The sequence below is a fragment of the Rhopalosiphum maidis genome, chromosome 3, assembly GCF_003676215.2.
Source record: "Rhopalosiphum maidis isolate BTI-1 chromosome 3, ASM367621v3, whole genome shotgun sequence".
Taxonomy (NCBI): Eukaryota; Metazoa; Arthropoda; class Insecta; order Hemiptera; family Aphididae; genus Rhopalosiphum; species Rhopalosiphum maidis.
In genome coordinates this window covers 36,379,620-36,402,164 of record NC_040879.1, presented here as the reverse complement: position 1 = coordinate 36,402,164, position 22,545 = coordinate 36,379,620, and the positions used below count along the sequence as shown (strand labels likewise).

Below are 22,545 nucleotides of genomic sequence, written 5' to 3'. Positions count from 1 at the left end.
ATTCAGGAACTCCTCTATCAGTCTTATTTATACGAACGATTGTTGGTAATTCAAATTTAAATTATAAGCGTTTAAAATCTATATTTAAATAATAATATATGTAGTAAGTAAAAAATAATGGCATAGGGTCATATATATACTAATTTAATATAATTTTGGATATCGCAATTAGGAAATAGGTACCTACTTCATAGACTTATATCTTGTATAGATACATAAAAGTACTGATTTAAAATTAAAGTTATTATAAATATTAACAGTTACAAATGGAAAAATAAATCCAAAATTTTAGTACAAAATGACTTTACAAATAAATACAATTATTGTAATAAATAATAATTTATTAGTTCTATGGGTACGTCTTTTATATACGCAGAGCCGTACAATGCGATACGTACCTATACATGTGTGAGATATAATTACGCAAGTTTCAAGTATGTAACAAAAAAAAAAATAATTGGGTATCCACGACCTATATCAATATTGGATAGGTACCGTCTCATTATAATAACGAACCACACTACCACAAACTATGAAGTACTGCGACGAAATGTGTATAAAATAAACCAATTGTATTTACTGTATTATTATTTATAATATACGACATTATTACGTCACTTTTCATACAAAATACTAAATAGTAATGTATTTTGTTTTAATGAGATTATTTTGATATAAGTACCACCAGATATCAATAAACAAATAATGATAAAATAGTTTTACGCAAGTTGGATCATGCACAATAGTTATTATAGAGACGTGTAAGTATAAAATTTTAATAATTTATAATTTAGTGTGATTTGTTTAGAATGCGCTTTAACTTAAAAGTATACAAATGATGTACTTTAATCTTATAATTTATAAAACAATATGTCAAAAAAAAAAATTCACGATCTTTAACTAAATTAAATATAAAAACCCTGGTAAGTGTCTCTGCAGTCTGTTGTAAAGTATATGTTTCGATTATCGAATATATCTTATCATAGAGTAAGTCTCTGTAATAGATGTGATTTGAATTCAATGATAAATCATTCCATACGAAAAAATATTCTAATCGGAGTCAGCCTGTCAGCTTATATTTCTAAGGATATTTTATAGTATATTTAATATTTATATTGCTTTATTATTTATTTGTGATTTATTTTCTATGAATAATATACGTAGAGGTTAAACTATATTTTTTTTGTTGCCAAAACAAATCGCATACCTTATACCTATATTATATTATTATAATAATATTACTAGCCTTAAGCTGTTATTTACGATTTTAAGTCAATATATTTGCTAATATATTATAAAACGATATGAATAGGATTATGGTATAAAGCTGTAGTATAAATGGGTAATATAGATAAACATTTTGAAAATTGTACATGCATATACCATATATTATAATATATTAATATGAGTAATAATACAAATAATAATAATGTACTCATTACTCTAAGGTATGAGTAGTACCAAAATATTTCAAATCTCGACGAATAATGTTTTTAAATTACCTACATCAAAATTGCTAAATCGTTATTCTTCATTTAAATATCTAATTTAAACTTGGATTATCTAAAAAAAAAAAAAAGAATTTTGTGTAATGTATATTTTGTTTTTTACAGTAAAAACTTGTGAGTAATCTTTTATTAAATTTACAAGATTTTTACCCACAAATAAATATTGTATTATGCATAGAAAAAAACAACTGACATTTTTAAATCTTAAATGTCTACATATAGGACAAAACATAAAAAATATTTTAAAAATGATATCATGTCTGTTTTAGAAATATTTATTTTATGTAAATACTCGTGGAAATTTCAAGTCTTTCCAGTTATTCATTTTTGAATTACAACAAGAAAATAAAATCGATTTAGTCAAAACTTGTTTTTTCCATCATATTATTTCTTTCGATAATGTTTTAAAGAACTTGAAAACTTCGAACTTCCTAAGTCTAACTCAAATTTTCTACCAGAAATAACCTTTAAAATTTAAGTTTGAAGTTTTTTCACTGTTTCAAACTTTGATGATTAAAAACAAAAATTAAAATATATATAATTGTAAGACCAATTCATTCATCGATCCATTCAAAATCTACTTAGGTAGGTAGTAAGTACATTTAATCTATACGTCATAAATAATAATGGCATCTATAAAATTTAAAAAAATAATTGGACTCGAAAACATCGGAAGTGCTTATTCGAGACTTGAGGGTGCTAAAAACCTTCGAGTTCCAAGTACTAACCGCCCTTTATGTATACATCTACATTTTACATTCTAAGCCTCTATGTTATATACTATATAATATATACACTATACAGTACATATTATGCTTGTCCGGAATACAAATATACTTTTTACACGCGAATAATAATAAAGACCTTCGTTCGATCGATTGCCCTATTTATATTTTACACCGATGTGTATGCGGGTTTATATTATATTAGGTAATATAATATTCTACCACGTTTTGTGGTGTTTGCAATTTATATTTTATTTTAACAACATTATATAAGTACTTAAAAGGCTGAAAAGTCTCAATAAATACCTACTAGTTTTAATTTGTTATCTGAGACGGTTTAAGAGATTAAGTGCAGTACCGCAACTAAGTTTTTGTGGTCCCTAAAATGGTTTTATAATATTATACATTTGTATATTTATTAGCAAGACTAGGATTTGTATGCAATAAAAAATTGTAAAATATGCAAAAATATACATTTAAATTTTTATAAGATAAGAACAAAAATATAGTTACAAAAAACTATTTATTTATTGAAATACATCAGTGATTGGAGTATAATCGAGAAATAAAATAAAATTTATAATTCACATTCAATAGTGGAAATACGTGTGTTACATGCTACGACCATATACTTTTTTAAATTTTCAATAATTTAAATGATCGGCGATTGGATCGTAGTATTGATTTATACATTATATTGACTGAAGTTTTTATCGTATATACCTATATTGTACCATAGAATTGTATTCATAAAAATAAAATTTATGTTTGACAAAAAAACAAAGTTTTATACTTTAATCAGCACATGAGTCTATAATTAAATACTAAATATAAATCACGAAATATACTATAAAACATGCATTTTTTGCATTCTTATAATCGAAATATGCAATAATGTTCATTTTATTCAATATACGCAATAATATGCATTTTATCCAAAATATGCAAAATAAAAACACCACAATTTATTTCATCATTAGGTGATTCGTGGACATTACTGACAAAATAAATAATCAGAAGTTGCATTGTTTAATTATTATTTATTAATTTATGTATAATAAACAAGTAAAGACCCTATTGTAAAAATAGTAATTTGTCGACAATAATATGATTTGAATATTTGAATATCTTGTACAGTTAACAGTAATTGAACTAAATTTATGACAAATAAATAATGAAAATAAAAGTTAAATAATATTAATAATAAGACTACATTTAAATAATTAATTATACTACCTGCAATAGTAATAATGTTAATAACTGTTAAGAGGTTTGCTTTTTGTACGAATGCAAATTTTAACATACAAATTTATAAATTTACCTTTTCTATATATTGTTATGCCCATTGCCCATTACCATTATCACAATAGTGTACACTTTCTTATATTACTAATGTAGCAAACTAGAAATATATTATTGACTTTAAATGTTTTATCATTATTTTTTAATAAAGTAACACTTATAAATTATTTTATTCAAATATAAAAGTAATTATAAAAAAATACATATATATTAATATATCCATTATATCCAAATAAAATGTGGGTACGGTTCGAATACGAATAAAATTTGGAACTTGTAATGCTTAAATCATGTCATATTTTTGTTAGGTAATAAAGTCAGAAGATAGAAAACTTATTTAATATCAGTATACCAATGGCGTACTCGGGATTTGGATCTGAAGTTTACATTAAAGAAAAAAAAAACCTAATACTTTTTATATTATAAATAGGAAACGAATTTAAATTTTTTAAAAAACAAAAAAATGCCATAAAAAATACAATTTAATGCACTAATAACAGAATTTTTAAAAAAGATGCTCTTAAAATTATTTTTAACATTGAAAAATTTCTTTAATTATATACATTTTTATTCTTAGATATTAATTATTCGTATCATTTTTATCATCTTCTAGTTATCTCATCTTCTTTTTTCTCTGAAAATTAAGAAATTAATTCCAAAAAATAAATATACAATTCAGATACATTCGTTATGCCTACTTTTACCTCGTGTTTCATAATAGCACTGTAATTGTTTACTGTGTGTAACATCTAAAGAAAGTAGGAAAATATGTAAGCTCCTCCGAACAAAAATCCTGAATGTTATAGTGATATATAACACATACATTGTATTATGTATATACACATATTATTTAGAATGCTGAATACTGAATAGTACATATTGGTTAGATTAAACTTATAACTATAACATTATAGTTATTTTTAAAACTTCAATAATTTATAAAAACTTCTATTTATACCAAGTAGACTAATATCTAATTTTCTGAATATTAAAATAATACTTAGAAGTTTTTGTCTGGTTTCTGCGGTCGTGTTTGTATCGAAGAGATCCGTAGGCTCCAAGATTGATAAAGTGTTATCATGCAATTATTGAAACTACTGACTGTCTTTTGTGCGTAGGTTTTTAGTAAAATATTAAAATATACATGATTTTGTTTAGTTGATTAGGTAATGTATACCGCAGTAAAATAATAGAATATAATATCATTACAATATTACCTATAGGCTATATTAAATTGTGCGAGTGAGAAAATTTATTCAGATAATATTGAAAACTGAAATGTGTATGTTTATAATTTTACAATAAATAATATAACTATATTATCTCTGCTATGATTAGTAGATATACCCGTGTCACTGAGAAATCCATTGTAATATTTAGGAATACCACGAATATTATTGACAGATGGCAAGGAATTGGATAGCGGTGAACTTACAGTTGGGTGGAAAATAAAATAAAATTGAGATCGGCAAATATGTCAAAAATATTGCAATTTTTGAGTACGGTTTTTCCTAGAAATGTCAACCCACAGACTAAGTATATCTAACTATATATATATAAATATTATTTGACATAGGTAACACCGTTTTAGGATCAGCTAGCAATGATATATTTTCGGATTCAAAAAATTGGTAAAAGTTTCAGGGTATCAAAACTTTACAAGTACCTAATATGTTTTTAATTATTTAATTTCAGAAATTGTGTATCTCTACAGGAGGTGAAAGGGAATTAAAAAGGAAATAATAATTAAGAAACTAATAACTATATATAATAGCCCAATATGGTAGGTAGATATGTTCACATAATATTTCTTTAATTCATTAACAAACGGTGTATAAAGGTATATAAAACATTTCAGCCCCCTCGCAGCACTATAGGTTGGTGTACGTCGTGTCCGACATAGTGGAAAAGTATTAGATTACCTATCCAACCTGTCATCCACATGTCAATGATACCTTTTAAAATACTATACAAGTTAAGAAAGAATATATATTCTATACCCAATTGATAATATCCATCGACCATCAAGTTAAAATTAATTTTTATTCCATACATAGATAACGAAATTATTAATTGTTCAATATCTATAATATATCATATAATATTTATTTCATTATTAAAATGCAATGGAATAGGTATTATAAATACTAACTACCGATCGAATTAGGTACTTATTTTTATGTAGGTAGTGATAGATTTATTTTTGTGAGTCAAAACTAAATTCGTCTATGAGACTATGGATTATCTTGAATAGAAATTTATAGTCTTATAGAGGTTGAAAAAATAAGTTATATACACACCGAATTTCAGAAATCGAATGTCATATCTTTTATTAAAAACAGTCAACTCGTTTATAAATTATATGGTCACAACAGATGGACAGAAGAATTATAATATATTTATAAATATATCTTCATACCTATGATGAATAAATAAATGAAAAATAAAGATATTTATAGATATATAATGATTATACGTACGATTTGTAATAACCTATCTATTTACATGAATTGTGATTTGTATAACATTTTAAAACTTATTAAAATAAGTGCTAAATTATTTGGTTATATAGTTAACAGAGCTGCAGTACTTATACCTACCCAAATACCTTTTATTTACTAACGCAATACCTAAATCTGTATATAAAAGTAAATGTTTTATTCACTACCTTTTCTTCTGTATGGCCATGGGGATATATTAGTATCGATAGTATCGTACATATGAAAAATGTGAATGTGATTTCAAATTGATTTTATATTTAGGAGATAATGCTAAATGTAAGCTGTAAGTCGTTATATATATTTTGTTAATGCGCCTAATTAGTAATTAGTATAGACGCTATTAAAATCATGTTAAAAACTAATTTTAAAAACCTATAGAAGTTTTGAGTTAACTATTGTTTATTACTAAATATTTCATATATTGTAAGTATTTAATTTTAAATGATTTGACGTTTATTTAAAAATATTTTATGCAGTACACTTTACAATAAACTTGTGGTTATATAAGAAGTTTACAAGAAATTTGAATGCATATTTTTAGTATTTGTATACTTACACATTTGCAAATTGTTATTGCACAAAAAATGGGTTAAACATACAGCCTATAATGCATATATTAAATTAATGATTTAAATTTAAATAATATAATAAAAGGTAATAATATTATTTTATAGCCATAGTCTTATGCTAAAATAATTAATTAAAAAAAAAAACTCTAATACAGGTAAATAGAGTTACAAATAATCTACTACCCGCAATACTTACAAATTTTAAAATCATAGAAATATTTAATAATTTATTACGTATTGGATGTATGTAATTATATTTTTTAATGATATAATATATTTTGTTGATAAAATAATGAAATGAGTAACTATAACATTGACAGATAACGCTAATAAACTGTTAGAAAATTATTATATAATAATTACTAAATGGTATGTCTTTTAAACTTAAGTTTAAGAAATTATATTATCTAGTAATAATTTCACAAAATTAATTACTTAAAATTACAATATTATTTTTAATATTATTATGAGATTATCATCACGATCGTTCGATCGTAGATCATATAAATTTTAGGTTTCTATAAACTAGTATAAACACTATAAACTTTTATTATAATCATTAAATTGTTTATATATTTTATCAACTTTATGTTCATATCGTATATTATACATTAATTCAATACAGCCACACGGAAAATTACTAATAAGATAATAAGTTATCCAAATTGCATTATCCACATATAATCATTAATTTATATTGTCCTATTGAATAATCACATACGTACTAATCTAATAAAAAGTTTTTATATCATGTTTTCGTAGAACACTAATAGTTATCAATATGATGATGTAATATTTGTATACCTACGATAGACAACTAAAAAAAGTCATTTTGTGTAAAATAGTTTGAACAGGTGTAGCTATGTGAATGATTTATTAACTAACACGATTTAAAGATGTAAATTGTTGATATGATTATTATGTTTTGAATTCTGATACGTATATACAGAGCCAGGGCCGTTTTTAAACACCGTATACTAGGACAACATGTTTCAGCTCCTCCCAATAAAAAAAATGTACTTCTTAAAATGTAAGGTATAAATAGCTATTTCTGTGATAAACAATGTTAGTCCAAAGAAAGTTGATTCTACTACCTATTAACCTATTCTATCCACACAAATATAATGTATTGGTTAATTACAAATGTATTATGTTCATAGAAAAGAGATTATGTTTTTGTGAAATTTATTATAACGTGTTAACTAGTGGTAAAGTTAATTAATTTATAATTTAAAATTTAAATTTTATGTATATAAGTAAATAATAAAAATACAAATTATTAATTATATAGGTGTATATTCGTATAACGCATAATACTATATATTACTATTTACAATATACTTTTGATAATATGACGTATTTATACATTTTGATGACGTGGGCTTTTCATGGTTGTTTAGGTTTAGTGTTCCAAACAATATTTTTCGAAGAAAAAAAAGAATTCAAAGATTTATATGTAACATTTTAAAGCTTTTAAAAAATTGCTAACTTTATTAATTTGAAATTTAATTTGACTATAATGAATTAATTTTTAATTTGTTTTAGAAAGTTTTGAGTGAATTGCAAAAATAGCTCTGTTTAATGTAGGTATATAAGATATAACTATCAATTTTTTTAAATTTCATTATGCATAACATTTTTTCATAAATTTGGGAATTAATATTATAGATAATATTGTTATAAATTCGGTCCCGAAACTTTGAAGTACCTACTACCTATACTTATAAATATTATCGGTCATGCCAGTCACTGACTTAGGAATTTATGACACCCACACTTATTGGCAACCTATAGAATATATAGATTATGGTTTTAATGATAGTTATTTAAATATGTAATTTTGTCCAAATTTGAACTTCAAATATTTATAAAAAAAAAATGCATATATATTTTTTGGATTTTCTAGTTTCAATTTACTACTTATGAGAAATATTGTTTTAAAATTTTGAATCTTATAGCTATAACAATTGAAGATTTTATAAATTGTTTCTATAAAATACTTGTACTTTGTAAATTTTCTTATTTTGAGGAATTTTGTAAAAATTTAAATTTAAAATAGGTATATATAAATAAAAAAAATCTTATATGCAATATCATAGAAAAATTTCAAGTATTATCACCAAGTGAATAACTTTTTATCAATATTTATAGAAATAAATTGAAAATAAATCACGCCTATAATATCACAAAATGAATCAAAATTATAGGTATCATATGGCGTACAAAGAATAAAATAGAATTTTGTATAGTTTGAGTATTTTCATTTATTCAAATATTCTTAAAATTTTTCTTTGAATAGAATTAGTATCAGATATTATGTAATTGTCAAAATAAATTACTTCTAAATTCGATTGATAAAATATAAAATGTATTTGTAGTTTTGTTTGACGGCGCGACACCGATCAAATAAGTCTTTGATTATGAATTTTAATGTTAAAAAAAATATAATAATTTAAGAACTTTGATTATTATCCATTTTTCTATTTACATTTTTAAATGTATACTTTTAATTATCATCAGTCAACGAAATAAATATAAAAATTGTAGTATCAAAAGGTCTTTTTGCTTATATTTATAATTATAAATTAAAAAAAAAAAAAATTTAAGGGCATTCGTATTTTAGTGTTTTTAAGCGTGTAAGTACATGTGTAATCCGGTAGTTTTTTGTATACAAGCTTTCGGGCAGTAACTCATTACAAAACGTGTATTAAAGTATTACTGTTTTGATTTCAACTTTTTTTATTGATCAGATCGAATGGAACTATTTTTGAAATTAAAAATTTAACACGTAACATTTTAGTACAATGTTAAATATTCGTGTAAAATATCTGAGCGATAATAATAATAATTATTGCCGGCAGGTGATAAACGGACTAAGTGACCAGTAGCTAGAATTTTAGTTAGCAGATGGAAATAAGATAATGGTATGCCTAGGTGAATTAAACATAGTTGAAATTATAAAATATTCGTTTTGTTATTTGAGTCGCAATATTCGACCATGTAATGTTTATATTTTTAACATAACTAGAGTGGCTTAAATTTTTTTTAAAAGCGGATAGGCTTGCCACTCCGGAATACACAGTAATGCGGGTATAAAATACTGACCGGTTAATAACCGCCACATTGTAGAACGTTTTTTCCTATATCGGGGTACCTGCAAACATCACACGACGGTTGTAATCGCGTTATGCGTTATTATTATGACATATCATATCCGTATCGAACAGCTTTTATCGCGTATTTACGTATACATTATAATTTATAACAATAGGTACATCTATACTTAAGTACAAAACCGTGACTAGTATAAGTACCGTATTATAGTCGTAGGCAGATGACTTATAGACTTAATAAACACTAGTCACTGCTCACTAGATATTGGAGCACGTACGCACTCGTGGTTTTTTTTTTAAGGTTTAATCGATAAATAGCATTGAAAATAAGGAAATAAAACGATCACCAATAATTTGCATGTTTATTGATACGGAAAAACAGTCATTGGGCCGGTCGATACTTGATTTGTTAATTTAGCATTCGTTTTTCTGTAGGCGCGGGCGTGGTGTGCGGGCGCATCCAAAGCTCAGAGTAAAGAAATAAAACACCCAAAAACCATTGACTCCCAAACGCGCAAACGAATTCGGCATAAAATCATATATCTGGATTTGTCGCAATAAACAGCAGATGCGTATGGTCCATTTTGCGAACGCGCGAGACGAGTGTATGGAAACACTATATAGTGGTCTTCTGCCCTAAACGTAAATGGCTATTTATGACGAGTGCGTGCAACGACGACTGTATGGTTGTCCGCGTGCACGAATCACAATAATAACGTATCTGCGGTAGGTACCCACGTACTCGCGAGTAAGCCCGGGGACATGGATAACTCTACGCAGTGTGCAGAGTGATGTGGCACAGCGACAGTAGCGATACGGAACAATAAATCATAAATAAAAATTATAAACAACGAGACGATAGAGAAACGCAATCGCAAGCGGGACAAGTGCACATCCGTCGCGTAGGCATACAGCGTGGAATCGATTCGAATAATAATAATAATAATAACAACGTATGACGTGTTTTGTTTTTCGCTCGGTGCGTTCACGGGACGGTATAGAACAATGTTGTTATGCCGTTGTTTGTCGTGTAAATAATAATAATAACGGCGACGTAAGCGCACACAGAGCACGCCGCGGCGGGAGCGATACGCCACACGCACACGTTCCGGGTTGGTGTCGTATGTCGCACATCTTCTCCGCCCGCCCGCCCTCCGCCACCGCCGCCGCCGCCGCCGACACCGCGCCGCACCGCCGACCGGACGCGACGAGCGGCAGCTGCGACGTCGCGACGACGACGGTCGCTTTTGTTGCGCGTTTAACCTACCGCCGCCGCCGTGGCGCACATCTTTCAAACCTTTGTGCAATAGTGAATAACATAATGGAGGACCGGACGAGGACGAAATGCCCGTCTCCCGCTGTCGCCGAAACAAATAGGTAGTAATAAAAATGACGGTGGAAAAAAAACAAAGAGAAGGCGAGACGCGGTGGCTCAGACCTGAACTGCTAAAGAAAGACGCACTACGTTGTTGCCGTATTATTAAAGTGCATGTACAGCGGCGGCGTTCGCCACTACCCGTCCCGGGCAATCGCTAATGCCCTCCTCCTCCTCCTCCTCTTCCCCGCCACCGCCAACCGCACACCGCCACCGCCGCGTCTGCCCCGCGTGTGTGTACGCCGCACGGAGTGCATACCGTACAACCGTGTAAGCGGACAGTCCGCGCGTTAACAATCCGTGACGTCTCCTATCACAGACGTTCACTATTGTTATTTATAATATTATTCGTACGTATTATTATTATCATCTCCGTAATATATAATAAACACAACAGTAACAATAACAATAATTCGTACGACATCGTAATATATTATAATAATAATAATAATAATAACAACAACAACAACAATAATAACGATATCATTACATCAGTCAATCGTACGGTCGCCGTCGGTCGTGCGGGTCGAGCGGATCGACGCCCGACAGGTCAAGACTTAACTGTACGCGTCCACCGCAGCTGCGGCGTCGTCAGCTTCGAGCGCAGTCGGTAGTACGTCGGGCGTACGCGTTCCGATCCGTTGAGACGCGTTCGCGAGTTGCGGTCTTTTGTCTATTTATTCGTTTATTCATTTATTATCGCCGTCGATCGCCGTGTGTCAGTCGTCGGTGCGTTATTTTTTTTTACTCGGCAGTTGCGCTCGCGTCGTCTCGTCGTAGTGTTACGGTCCGCCCGCTCCTTTGTCGTCCCTTCCTGTCCGCTGCGCGCAACCGCTCTCGACCGGTGCTCGACATGACCAGACCCGCGTAAGTTAGTCGACTGTTCGACGACGGCCGTGTGCGGTGTTCTAGTGTCTTAGATAGTCAGAGGCGCCTACGCCTACGCTTTTACGACGACGGGTTTTCGGATTTTCGTTTGTGTTTTTCCACTGATGTTGGCTGGACGACGTCGCGCAACATGGTTAAAAGGTACGTACTTGCTGCAGTGGTGTATGAGGTGTGCGGTTCGTCTCGAAGAGTTGGTTTTTGGTTTTTCGAGGAATGTGGGTAGAGGTAGGTTATTTTATTCTTATTTGAGTCGTGCAATTTTTTTTATGTAAATCACCATCAACAACACTCCATAGGTACTACTGTAATAATAGGTACCTACCAATGTCTTTAAATATCAATCACCGGCCTTGTAGTGTTTCTGTACAGTTTTTCTATTCATGTAGAGTTACGCGTTCCGTTCGATTTCCATTTCATATTCATTATTTTTATCGCCTAGGTATTATTAGATACCGAATCACAACGACATACAATTTCAATTGCACTCGTTGCCTCTTAAATGTTTTCAATACACCTTATATACACAGCCATCAACCGTATTTTGTGGACCGGTTTTCATGTAGACAATTCGTCTTCGTTTCAGACATGTCTTTCATCTATTTTATCAATAATAATGATATTTTGTCGTTTAACTTAGTATACATTTCAGCCACCTATATTATTAGATTAAACTTAAGACCTCTTTATCGGTATAATCAACACATATATCGACTAAAACAGTTTATCTAGCTGTCACTATTTATTAGCTTATGTATACGTCTATCAAAACTTCTGTTATTAACACTGTTAGCCAGTTCAATAATACACTTGAGTACTTTCTTTATAAAAGCTTAAGATGATAATCGAATAAAACAACTATCGTGTCTAGGTCAACCATTGTAGGCCAGTTGATATTGTTACCCAAAGTGTCGCTTTTAAACTAATCACGTTATATAATTGTACCTGTAAGTAATATCATTCATTATGATATGTATGTAATATAATAATACAGAAAATGTATTATTAAAACTCCAAACCTACCTAATTTAGTGTTAAAAAGTAATGATTACCTGCCTGGGTTCATCGATATTTGTAAGGCCAATATGGTTAGAATATGTAGTAAACCATGAATTTAGGATAATATTTAATAGAGTTGTAATTTTTGACAAATATTGTGATCCTTAAGGGGACACCAAACCTGCAGTCTCTGTCTTACAAACATGTAACATAATCAATTCATATGCAGCAGAATTAATTTTGTGTTGTCTATTTAATATTGTAGTACCTAAATCAATGTATTAATAATTATTATTTAGTTATATCAAACCAAAAGGTAAGAATGTTATCTAGGGCATCTTGTTGGTTTTTATTGATATTTAAATAATTATAAAATAAATTATGTTAGATATTACAATTTTAATGATAATTAACTTGCTATAAAATTTAAACAATAATAACAGCCTATTAGATACTATTCTTGTGTTTGAGTTTGATAATACAACAATTTATTCTAATATTAAAGCAAACATTAAATTGGTCCTGCTTATATGTAGGTAGATGCATATTTAATATAAGACTTGGGTGTGCTACAATTATTTACTCCAAGAAAATCTCAAAAGCTTATCACTGTACCCATTAATTAATTTGAAAAAAAAAATGACCATGTTTTATAACATCGATACTTGAGGTTCTAAGTTTGACATATGATCAATATTAACGTGAAGTCATTTTGTTAGTATTATTACTTATTAGTGATTATGTGTAGTATATCAACTATGGGTTCATCACATTTAAATATCTATCGAGTGATTGATGCATTACAACAAATTCAAGTATAAAATGCAATGCTATAAAGTAGCAAAGTTTTATTATATTATTTATTTATAAAAATATTTACAAACAACTTGGGACAGGTAAAGGAACTTATGAATCATGAAATTATGAGCCTGAATTAATGGTTGGGGTAGGCAGAAGGGGTGCATTATGGGTAACGTGACCGTACATCCCTCTATGGCAGTGTTTCTCAACTGGTGTTCAGCGGCACATAAGTGTGCCCCGAACTAGTTGTAGATGTGCTTCGAGTCATGACCGTGGTACACATGTATAGTATTATTAGGTGTTAAAAATGCAAATTTCCTAGTACTTAAGAGGACGCTATACCCGCACGTGTTGTCTCTGTCTTACTAGATCATAGCAAATTTGCGTTCAGCAGAACGCATTTTGTGATGTTAGCTTTAATATTAGAGTAAATTTACCTATTATCAAACTTAAAGGTGAGAATAGTATCTATAAAATGGCATATGCTTTTATTGATATTATTATTTTAAAGTGAGTTATGGATATTTCAAAGTTGTAATATTTTACATATCTGTAACTCACTTTAAAATGATAATATCAATAAAAGCATATGATATTTTATAGATAATATTCTTACCTTTAAATTTGATAATAGGTAAATTTACTCTTACATTAAAGCTAACATCACAAAATGTGTTCTGCTGAATGCAAATTTGCTATGATCTACATTAGTAAGAAAGAGACAAGCGGGTATAGCGTCCTCTTAATTACTAGTGTTCTGTCAAAATGTATGGTTATAAGAAATGTGCCGTGAGCATAAAAAGGTTGAGAACCACTGCTTTATGGGCAGAGCAGTACTGTTGTCCTCAAAGAACTCAAAAATTTCCGTTTTGAAAATAAGTCACAATTATAAACATTATATTGGTTGGTATACCTCCTTAACTGTACACTGAAATAAATTTTATACTGTAACCCTCATAGGCAATAGATGTTAATTCAATTTGTTATAACATTTTTTTGTGTTTTTGATTTGCATTTTTATACCTATAAAAAAATTAATGTTTTTTTTCTAATAAAAACACTGTTTTACTATATTTATAGTGTTGTCATTTTAGGCAAAAAATATTATGGTCATATTAGTGATGGGGTCCCTAGTCAAAAATTAGGAGGTTAGGACGGTTAAGATTAATACGCAATAAAAAACTGCGATAGTCTTGTAAATATGAGTTCTTTTTAATGTTTTTATACACTTTAATTGTAGATTATTTAGCCATATAACGCAAATAGTAAATGAATATAAAGTGTTTACTTTATATTTCTATGGGAATTAATAACAATATGTGATAACTGATAATATTATTATGGTTTTTTTTTTTAAATCATGATTATTAGTTATATCTTATCACAATATATAAAACAATTTATAGTAGTTTATATTATTTCTACATATGCACAATCCACGTGTGTCTTACTGTTACGTTCTATTGTTAGGTACTTGATATACTATTAGACAGTGGTACACATGTCAAATTGACACGGATTAGTATATTATGTATACAAAATACTTACTTTTTAATTATCTATTTCAGTTTTGTTAATTTTTAATTTTACACTATGAATGATAAAACAAATACACGAGTGGATATCAAAAAAGATAAATGCATTATTAATTAAATAATTAATTTATAATGAGTTATATTTATGAGTATGAACATTAGTATGGTTCATGTTGATGTCATGTTCATCTTGGTGGGGACTTTTTACTATTTGCTTCAGGTTAAAGCTCATTATTCTATAAATTTGTGCTTTTCTATAAGTACTAACATCTATGCAATTACTATATAATAATTAATAAGTAAAAAATATTGAGTTAAAATTGTCCAATTAAATGGATAATGAGGCAGATATATACTAAAATATATCATTGAGCTTAACTCAAAGTTTTAGCAGTGTTTAATACGGTGATTTACAGACTTAAGAATTTAGGGGTTTTTAATTACAATATAGTGATTTACACATTGAAAATGTTTGAAAATTTAAGAATAGTTAATCTACCATGTCCAATACACATATACTACCTCTAATAATCAACAAAAAATTATTAGTTTTTTTTTGTTACTACAATGATTTGTCACTATTAGATCAGGTGTACATTTTATTAAAGTATCAAGTGAAGATAAATTGTTTAATGAATAATAATAATTGTACACATATTTGTTCATAACAGAATATTTGATTGTTGTTGTTATATTTACATTTTTAGTTTATTTTTTTTTGGTATTATAAACTATTTTATGTAAATGCATATCATACTTACATAATTTACTTATATACCTCTAGCTAGTACTTTCCTATTATAGTTGAAATTCTAAATTACATTTTTTGTAACTACATAAATTCATTCAGAAATTTTAACAAGATATCAGGATTATGATTCAAATAAAGGACAGTCTTGTAAAATATGGGGTATACAGGATCCCTTTCTATCGATAATGTTAAATAAAATTTTTTATATGAAAAAAATGTTGATAGTTTATATTTAAATAGTTAATATTTTTTTTTTTTTATTGGGTTATTTCAGATCTGATGCAACTGAAGCCAAAAAAAATGGCACGAAACATGAAAATGCTATAAAATATGGTGAACTGATTATACTGGGGTAAATAATATATAAATTAAGTTTTATCTTAGTACTTAAGTATGATATTTTTAGTGCCGGTACTTCAGCAATTTTTTTTTTTTTATGAATAAGTTAATCATTTTGTTTTAGGTATAATGGCCAATTGACGGCGGGTGACAAACGGAGGCGACGCAGCAAATTTGTGTTATGGAAACGTGATATTGCCAATGGGATAAAAAGATCAAACCATTATGTTGTTCCATGCCCTCAAAATTCACATGTATGTACTTCACTATATTTATTTAAAATAATTAGGTACTTATCAAAGTATTTTAACAAATCTCAAAAAAATGACATAATCATATACAATTAAATTATATACTATTATACTATTATTTAAATATGTTATTATCTCTATATAGCTGAGTGACGAGTGTTGAGCTTTTAGAGTCTTTATATTATTATTTTAATAACCACCTAGCTTGTACTTTGCTAATGAGAACAAGTATACAATTGATTATTTCACAAAGTTGGTCGTTGGATATCCACTATCCACTTTAAGAAATATATTCATGTTTTAAAATTGGTTTTAAATAGAAATATGTTAATAATTTTTTTTTTTTATTGTAATATTTTCAGTCTTACTAATGACTTTATTGCATACTTTTTGTTACATATAATATATTTTATTACTTCTTTTAGGCTGTTCTAGATAAAAATCAGCATTCAATTTCCTACACTTTATCAAGAACCGAAGCGGTAATAGTGGAATATGTTAATGATGATCAAACAGATATGTTCCAAGTAATTAATGATCAACTTATCTATATGAATTATGATTCAATACTATTAAAGCAAATTAAATATTGACTGTTCAATATATCTAATTTATAAAAAAAATATAATTTAAAACTAGTAAAATTAGTTATTCAAAATTTATTATAATAATAAATATGGTGTAGATTTTGATGTTATATAAAATATCTAAAAATGCTCTTTAAAAAATGCATTTTTGACTTAAAAAGGTAAATGTCATTTAAATGTCAAAAAGTTCAAATTGTTAATAAATCTAAAAATGACCTCTTCTTTTTTAAAGAAATTTTAAAATACCTAAAATATATTTTTAGAAAAATATTTATTAAAAAAAACATATTAAACATATTTACATATATTATGAATTTATATTTATACATTTTTAAATAATATTATTCAGTTATTTATAAATATGAGTATACAATATAGTATTATACATTAAGTAATATCTACAATCATTGATAATGCGTATAAAATAAATAATATAATATTTGTAGTTAACAGTTAATCATTTCAACATTTTCTTTTGATCTATAAAAATTCTAGAAGAAAGAGTAATTATAGTAAATAATAAAATATCTTTAACTATGCTAAAAATAACAAAAATATATTAATGAACATTAAGGGGATTCCATCCCGTGATTTTCTGTCTTTGTCTAACATATGCGTGATATAGTATTTTAGACATGTTTTTTGCCAAACATACCAATTGATCTAATGAAGTGATAAGAATTCTTAAAACAGATTTGAATTTGTCGTCAAGTCTATTTGGAATCAACTTTCTCATAGCTTTGATATTTTCCTCCAAATTCCTAAAAAAAATATGTTTAAAAAGAGTAGTTAAATTTGCCATATTTCAATTTTTGGAGAAGTTAAAATAAAAAGTCATAAATCTGGGAAAATCAATTTCAAGTAGACTTGACGACAAATTCAAATCTGTTTTTAGAATTCTTATTGCTTCATTGGATCAATTTGTATGATTGGCAAAGGATCCGTCTAAAATCCTATGTTGCGCGTGTATTAGACAAAAAACAGAAAATCACGGTATGAAATCCCCTTAATGAAGAAAATATGGAAATGTATTTTGAAAGTATTGTTTTAAAGATTAAAAAAAGCATTTTAGAACTGAATTCTGATTAATTTTTGTCTTGTCATGTTTATGATGAGTGACAATTAAAACAACCATTGTTATTACTTATATTCAACAATTCAATATGAAGTTAAATTTAATGTCAATGTATATTTATATATATATATATATATAAATAATAAATTTCAGTTTAGTTATAAAATTAAATCTATGTTTGATAATAATTAATTTATACATTGATAATTTATTTATTCAATAATTAGATGCCCCTAATGGTATTGGTTACATAGGTTAACATAATATTTTGTATTGTATAACACTATTATTTGTAGGTTGGAAGATCCTCGGACTCGCCAATTGACTTTGTCGTTATGGATACAAATGCAGAAAAAAATGCAGCAGCTATCAATAATTTACCAATTGATAATAAAAAAACAGCTGCAGCAAGTACTATATCAAGATTTGCGTGTCGCATAATTTGCGACAGAAACAATACAAACATAGCTCGATTATATGCTGCAGGATTTGATTCTTCTAGAAATATATTTTTAGGGGTAATAAAACATTAAATATTTGTTTTCAGTATGAAGATATTGTATTTTGGATTGTTGGTTGATTTATAATTTAGGAAAAAGCAACTAAATGGAAAGACGGTGAAGAAATTGATGCACTTACTACAAACGGAGTGTTGGTTATGCATCCAAGTGGAAAGTTCCATAAGGGAAACACCGAACCTGGCATTTGGCTGGAGGTGTCGGTGTGTGGAAAGTTATTTTCTTTGCGTGGGTCTCGATCAGCCCAACTCAAAGGTGATATGGTATGTGATATAATTGTACTTAACGTTATATGATTTCTATTATTATCAAATATGTATACTTATATATTTTTTAGGTTGAAGATTCGAATAATATTTTAACTGATGGAACATTAATCGATTTGTGTGGTGCAACCCTACTATGGAGATCAGCAGAGGGGCTCAGCTTATCTCCTGTAATTATAAATTAATGATTATGTTGTTTTTGTTTCTATAACATAACATTTAATTTTTATTTATTTATTTCTTAAGTAAAGTAAGGTAATATTAAATAAAAAATGTCCTTTAAATATTTTTTTTTATTAAAATTAAAATATAAATAATTCATAATTTAAGTATTAAAATTAAATTTAAAATTTAAAAAAGATATTTGACTTTTAGAGTCTAGAATATACTATACCTAAGATATAATACATCTTTAAAAATAATTATTTCAATGATAGAAAAATTTATTAAATGTAAAATACTTTCTTTTACCAAGCTTTCCATAAATCTTTTTTTTATTTTTATAAATTTATACAATTTGTTCTACTGTTGTATATTTGTTTAATTGGGCTATATTTTTTTTATGTAATTCTGTTTTAAAAAAACATTATTTTTAAAATAATTTATAATTGTTTCTAAAATTAAGATGTTAAATTATTTAATATTTTAGAGTAGAGAATATTTAAAAAAGCTGATTGAAAGGACAAATCGTGAACGGCCTACGTGTCCTGTTGGTCTATACACATTAGTGTTTCCTCATCATTCGGAAGACCATGCTACTACGGTAGCATCTTCGGAAGTTGCAGATATAAAGCAACAGCCATATGCATATTTACAATGTGGTCATGTTCAGGGTCGTCATGCGTGGGGATTGAATAAAGACTCCAATAGTAGAACATGCCCAATGTGTTTAAAAGTAATTTGAAAATTTAGGAGTGTTTATCACAGTTGTTTAAAAACTTAATTAAATATTTAATTTATAGGTTGGTGGAATTGCCAAGCTGAGTATGGGTATAGAGGCTTCATTTTATGTACAGGATAAGGAAAAACCAGATTTATATGCCTTTAATCCATGTGGTCATGTGGCTACAGAAAAAACCGTAAAGTAAGATTTAATAATTTTTTTTACACAAGAAATTGTAGTAATATTTTATTTAGTTGAAAATAGAAAAACAGCATTATTTTTTTTTTTATATATTTAATATATTTTTATTTTTCCAATTATAATTCTTAATCCATAAATACTTCCAAATTAACCATACTTGGATCATAGTAAAAATAAGCAGTTTCTAGATTCAAATCTAATTTTGAATAGTTTTCTTAACTATTTATTTTAATAACATTTCTAAATTTCCTTATGATAAGATAATTGAGTACACAAGGAATGCAGCAGTTAGTACTAATGGGTCTATATTTTATGTCATATACTATCAGCAGTTAAAATAAATATTTACTTTTAACTAATATACTGTTAAACAAAATTGCTTTAATAAGAAATATTAAATTTAAAAAAACTTTTTTTTTTTTAGATTTTGGTCAAATGTTGGGATACCCTATGGGACAAATGGTTTTGAGGCATTTTGCCCATTTTGTGCAAAACTTCTTGAAGGGTATCCAGGTTATGTGAAGTTAATTTTTAACTAATTTAAGTAACATTTTTTCACATTATAAAAATAAGTAGATTCCTTTATATAGTTAATACTTTATTTATCCTAAACCTTATGAAGGTAGTGTGATAATATTAACTTTTTTTTTTTTTTGTTATCAATTTGTGAGTTTTATTTTTGTCCTTGATTTTATGACAATTTTTCAATTTATATTTTAAACTGGATAACTAGGTTATTATATTTTATAGGGTTAAAACTATGTTATTGAACTATTTTTTACTTTTGCTTTTAGTTGAATATTTTTTATTTTTTATATTATTTTATCACTTCTGCCTATATCACCGGTAATCTCTAATCAATATAATTTTATTTTTATGAGGTAGTTTAAAAATAGTGACAATCTCTAAAAAAACTGTTTTTAATCAACAAATCTCAGTATTAGTTATAAAATTACTATTGAATATCTTTTATGATATTTATATTTTTGAAGATCTTAACAATACTACTTTTTGAAGATCTTATTAGCTATAATTAAATTGAAGTAGAAAGTATTGTATTAGGGTTGCCATGAATAATCTATTTCTATATATCTACTCAGTCATATACATTTTTTATAACTATAAGTCATGAGTACTTTTAAGTTATTTTTAATAATATCATATTTTAATCACATTATCACAACATGAATAAATTAATGATTTCTGCGAATTTGTTGTTTTAAATAACCTAAATATGAGCTGCTAAGTAGAGGGGGTGTCTGAAAAGACTTAAATATTTTTAAATATTAAAATATAATACTTTTATTTTTTTATTTTTTATGAGATTTTAGTTTCTGAAATAATCTGTGAATGTTTTGCTTTTACACTGTTATATTTTATGTTATTTAATTATGTTCACTAACATAATGATCATATTTAATATGTTTAAAATTTTTGATAAAAGTTGAAATTGGGATAAATGGCAATCCTTTTACCTATACTTGATGTTTAGTTTTGATTATATTTTATGTGGAATATTGTAAGGTTTTTTTTTATTATTAAATTTATTTTTATTACATAGGTAAGGTTTTAATCAACTTAAGTAAATAATAAATAGTTTTCATAAATGTATTGATTCAATTATTGAGATATATTTGTAAGAAGTGGTGCAACTAAAATATTATATATTCATTTTTAAATATTTATTTTCTTTCCGTATCGATAAAACAATGTTTTAAAGTACAATTTCAGTATAGTATTCATACAAAATATATATATAATATATTTAATTGCACAGTTAATATATTTTAATTATTTGGTGTGTAAGCTGGTGTGATATTTCAAGACTGCAAATTGCTAATAATAATTTAAATCAATAATGGTAATATTATTAATATCTACAGGCTTTTAAAATAGTTTGAGAATGTTTATCTTATAGATATTAATAATGAATGCTTTTAGTACATTTTCTCTACAATTGATTCGTATTTTATTTTCTTAATTTTATTATTATTGTTTTTTTAGCATTTGCAGTCATTCTTTCATATTGTATATTTATTTTTTTTTGTGTGTGTGTGTGTAAGGAAATAATAGGCATTATATTGATAAATTATTTTCAAAAACACATTTTAATTGTATTATTATAATTAGTTTTATTATTAATTATCATTATTATAGAGATTATTATTATGATATATATTTACACAAATCTTTTTTTTTTTTCGTGCGATAAAGCGATTTTAAATTTTTGTCAGATGATAAAAATTATATTTTGACCATATATAACAGTTAAATATTTATATTTCCAGTGCTTGAAAAGTTGCTTTAAAAACAAATTTGTTTCTATTCCTATTATTTATTGTTTAGAAAGAACATTTTATT

At 27.0% G+C, this 22,545-nt stretch overlaps 1 protein-coding gene across 1 annotated transcript; it reads left to right on the top strand.

Annotated features, from left to right (window-relative positions):
- The first annotated feature begins 11,327 nt into the window (after window positions 1-11,327).
- On the top strand, window positions 11,328-22,137 carry LOC113555955 (protein pellino). Its single transcript, XM_026960602.1, has 10 exons — window positions 11,328-12,122; window positions 16,339-16,416; window positions 16,528-16,657; window positions 17,080-17,181; window positions 18,613-18,834; window positions 18,909-19,097; window positions 19,172-19,270; window positions 19,750-19,995; window positions 20,063-20,184; window positions 20,609-22,137. The coding sequence occupies exons 1-10, from the start codon at window positions 12,112-12,114 to the stop codon at window positions 20,721-20,723; spliced, it is 1,314 nt and encodes a 437-aa protein (XP_026816403.1). The 5' UTR covers window positions 11,328-12,111; the 3' UTR covers window positions 20,724-22,137.
- Window positions 22,138-22,545: the final 408 nt, after the last annotated feature.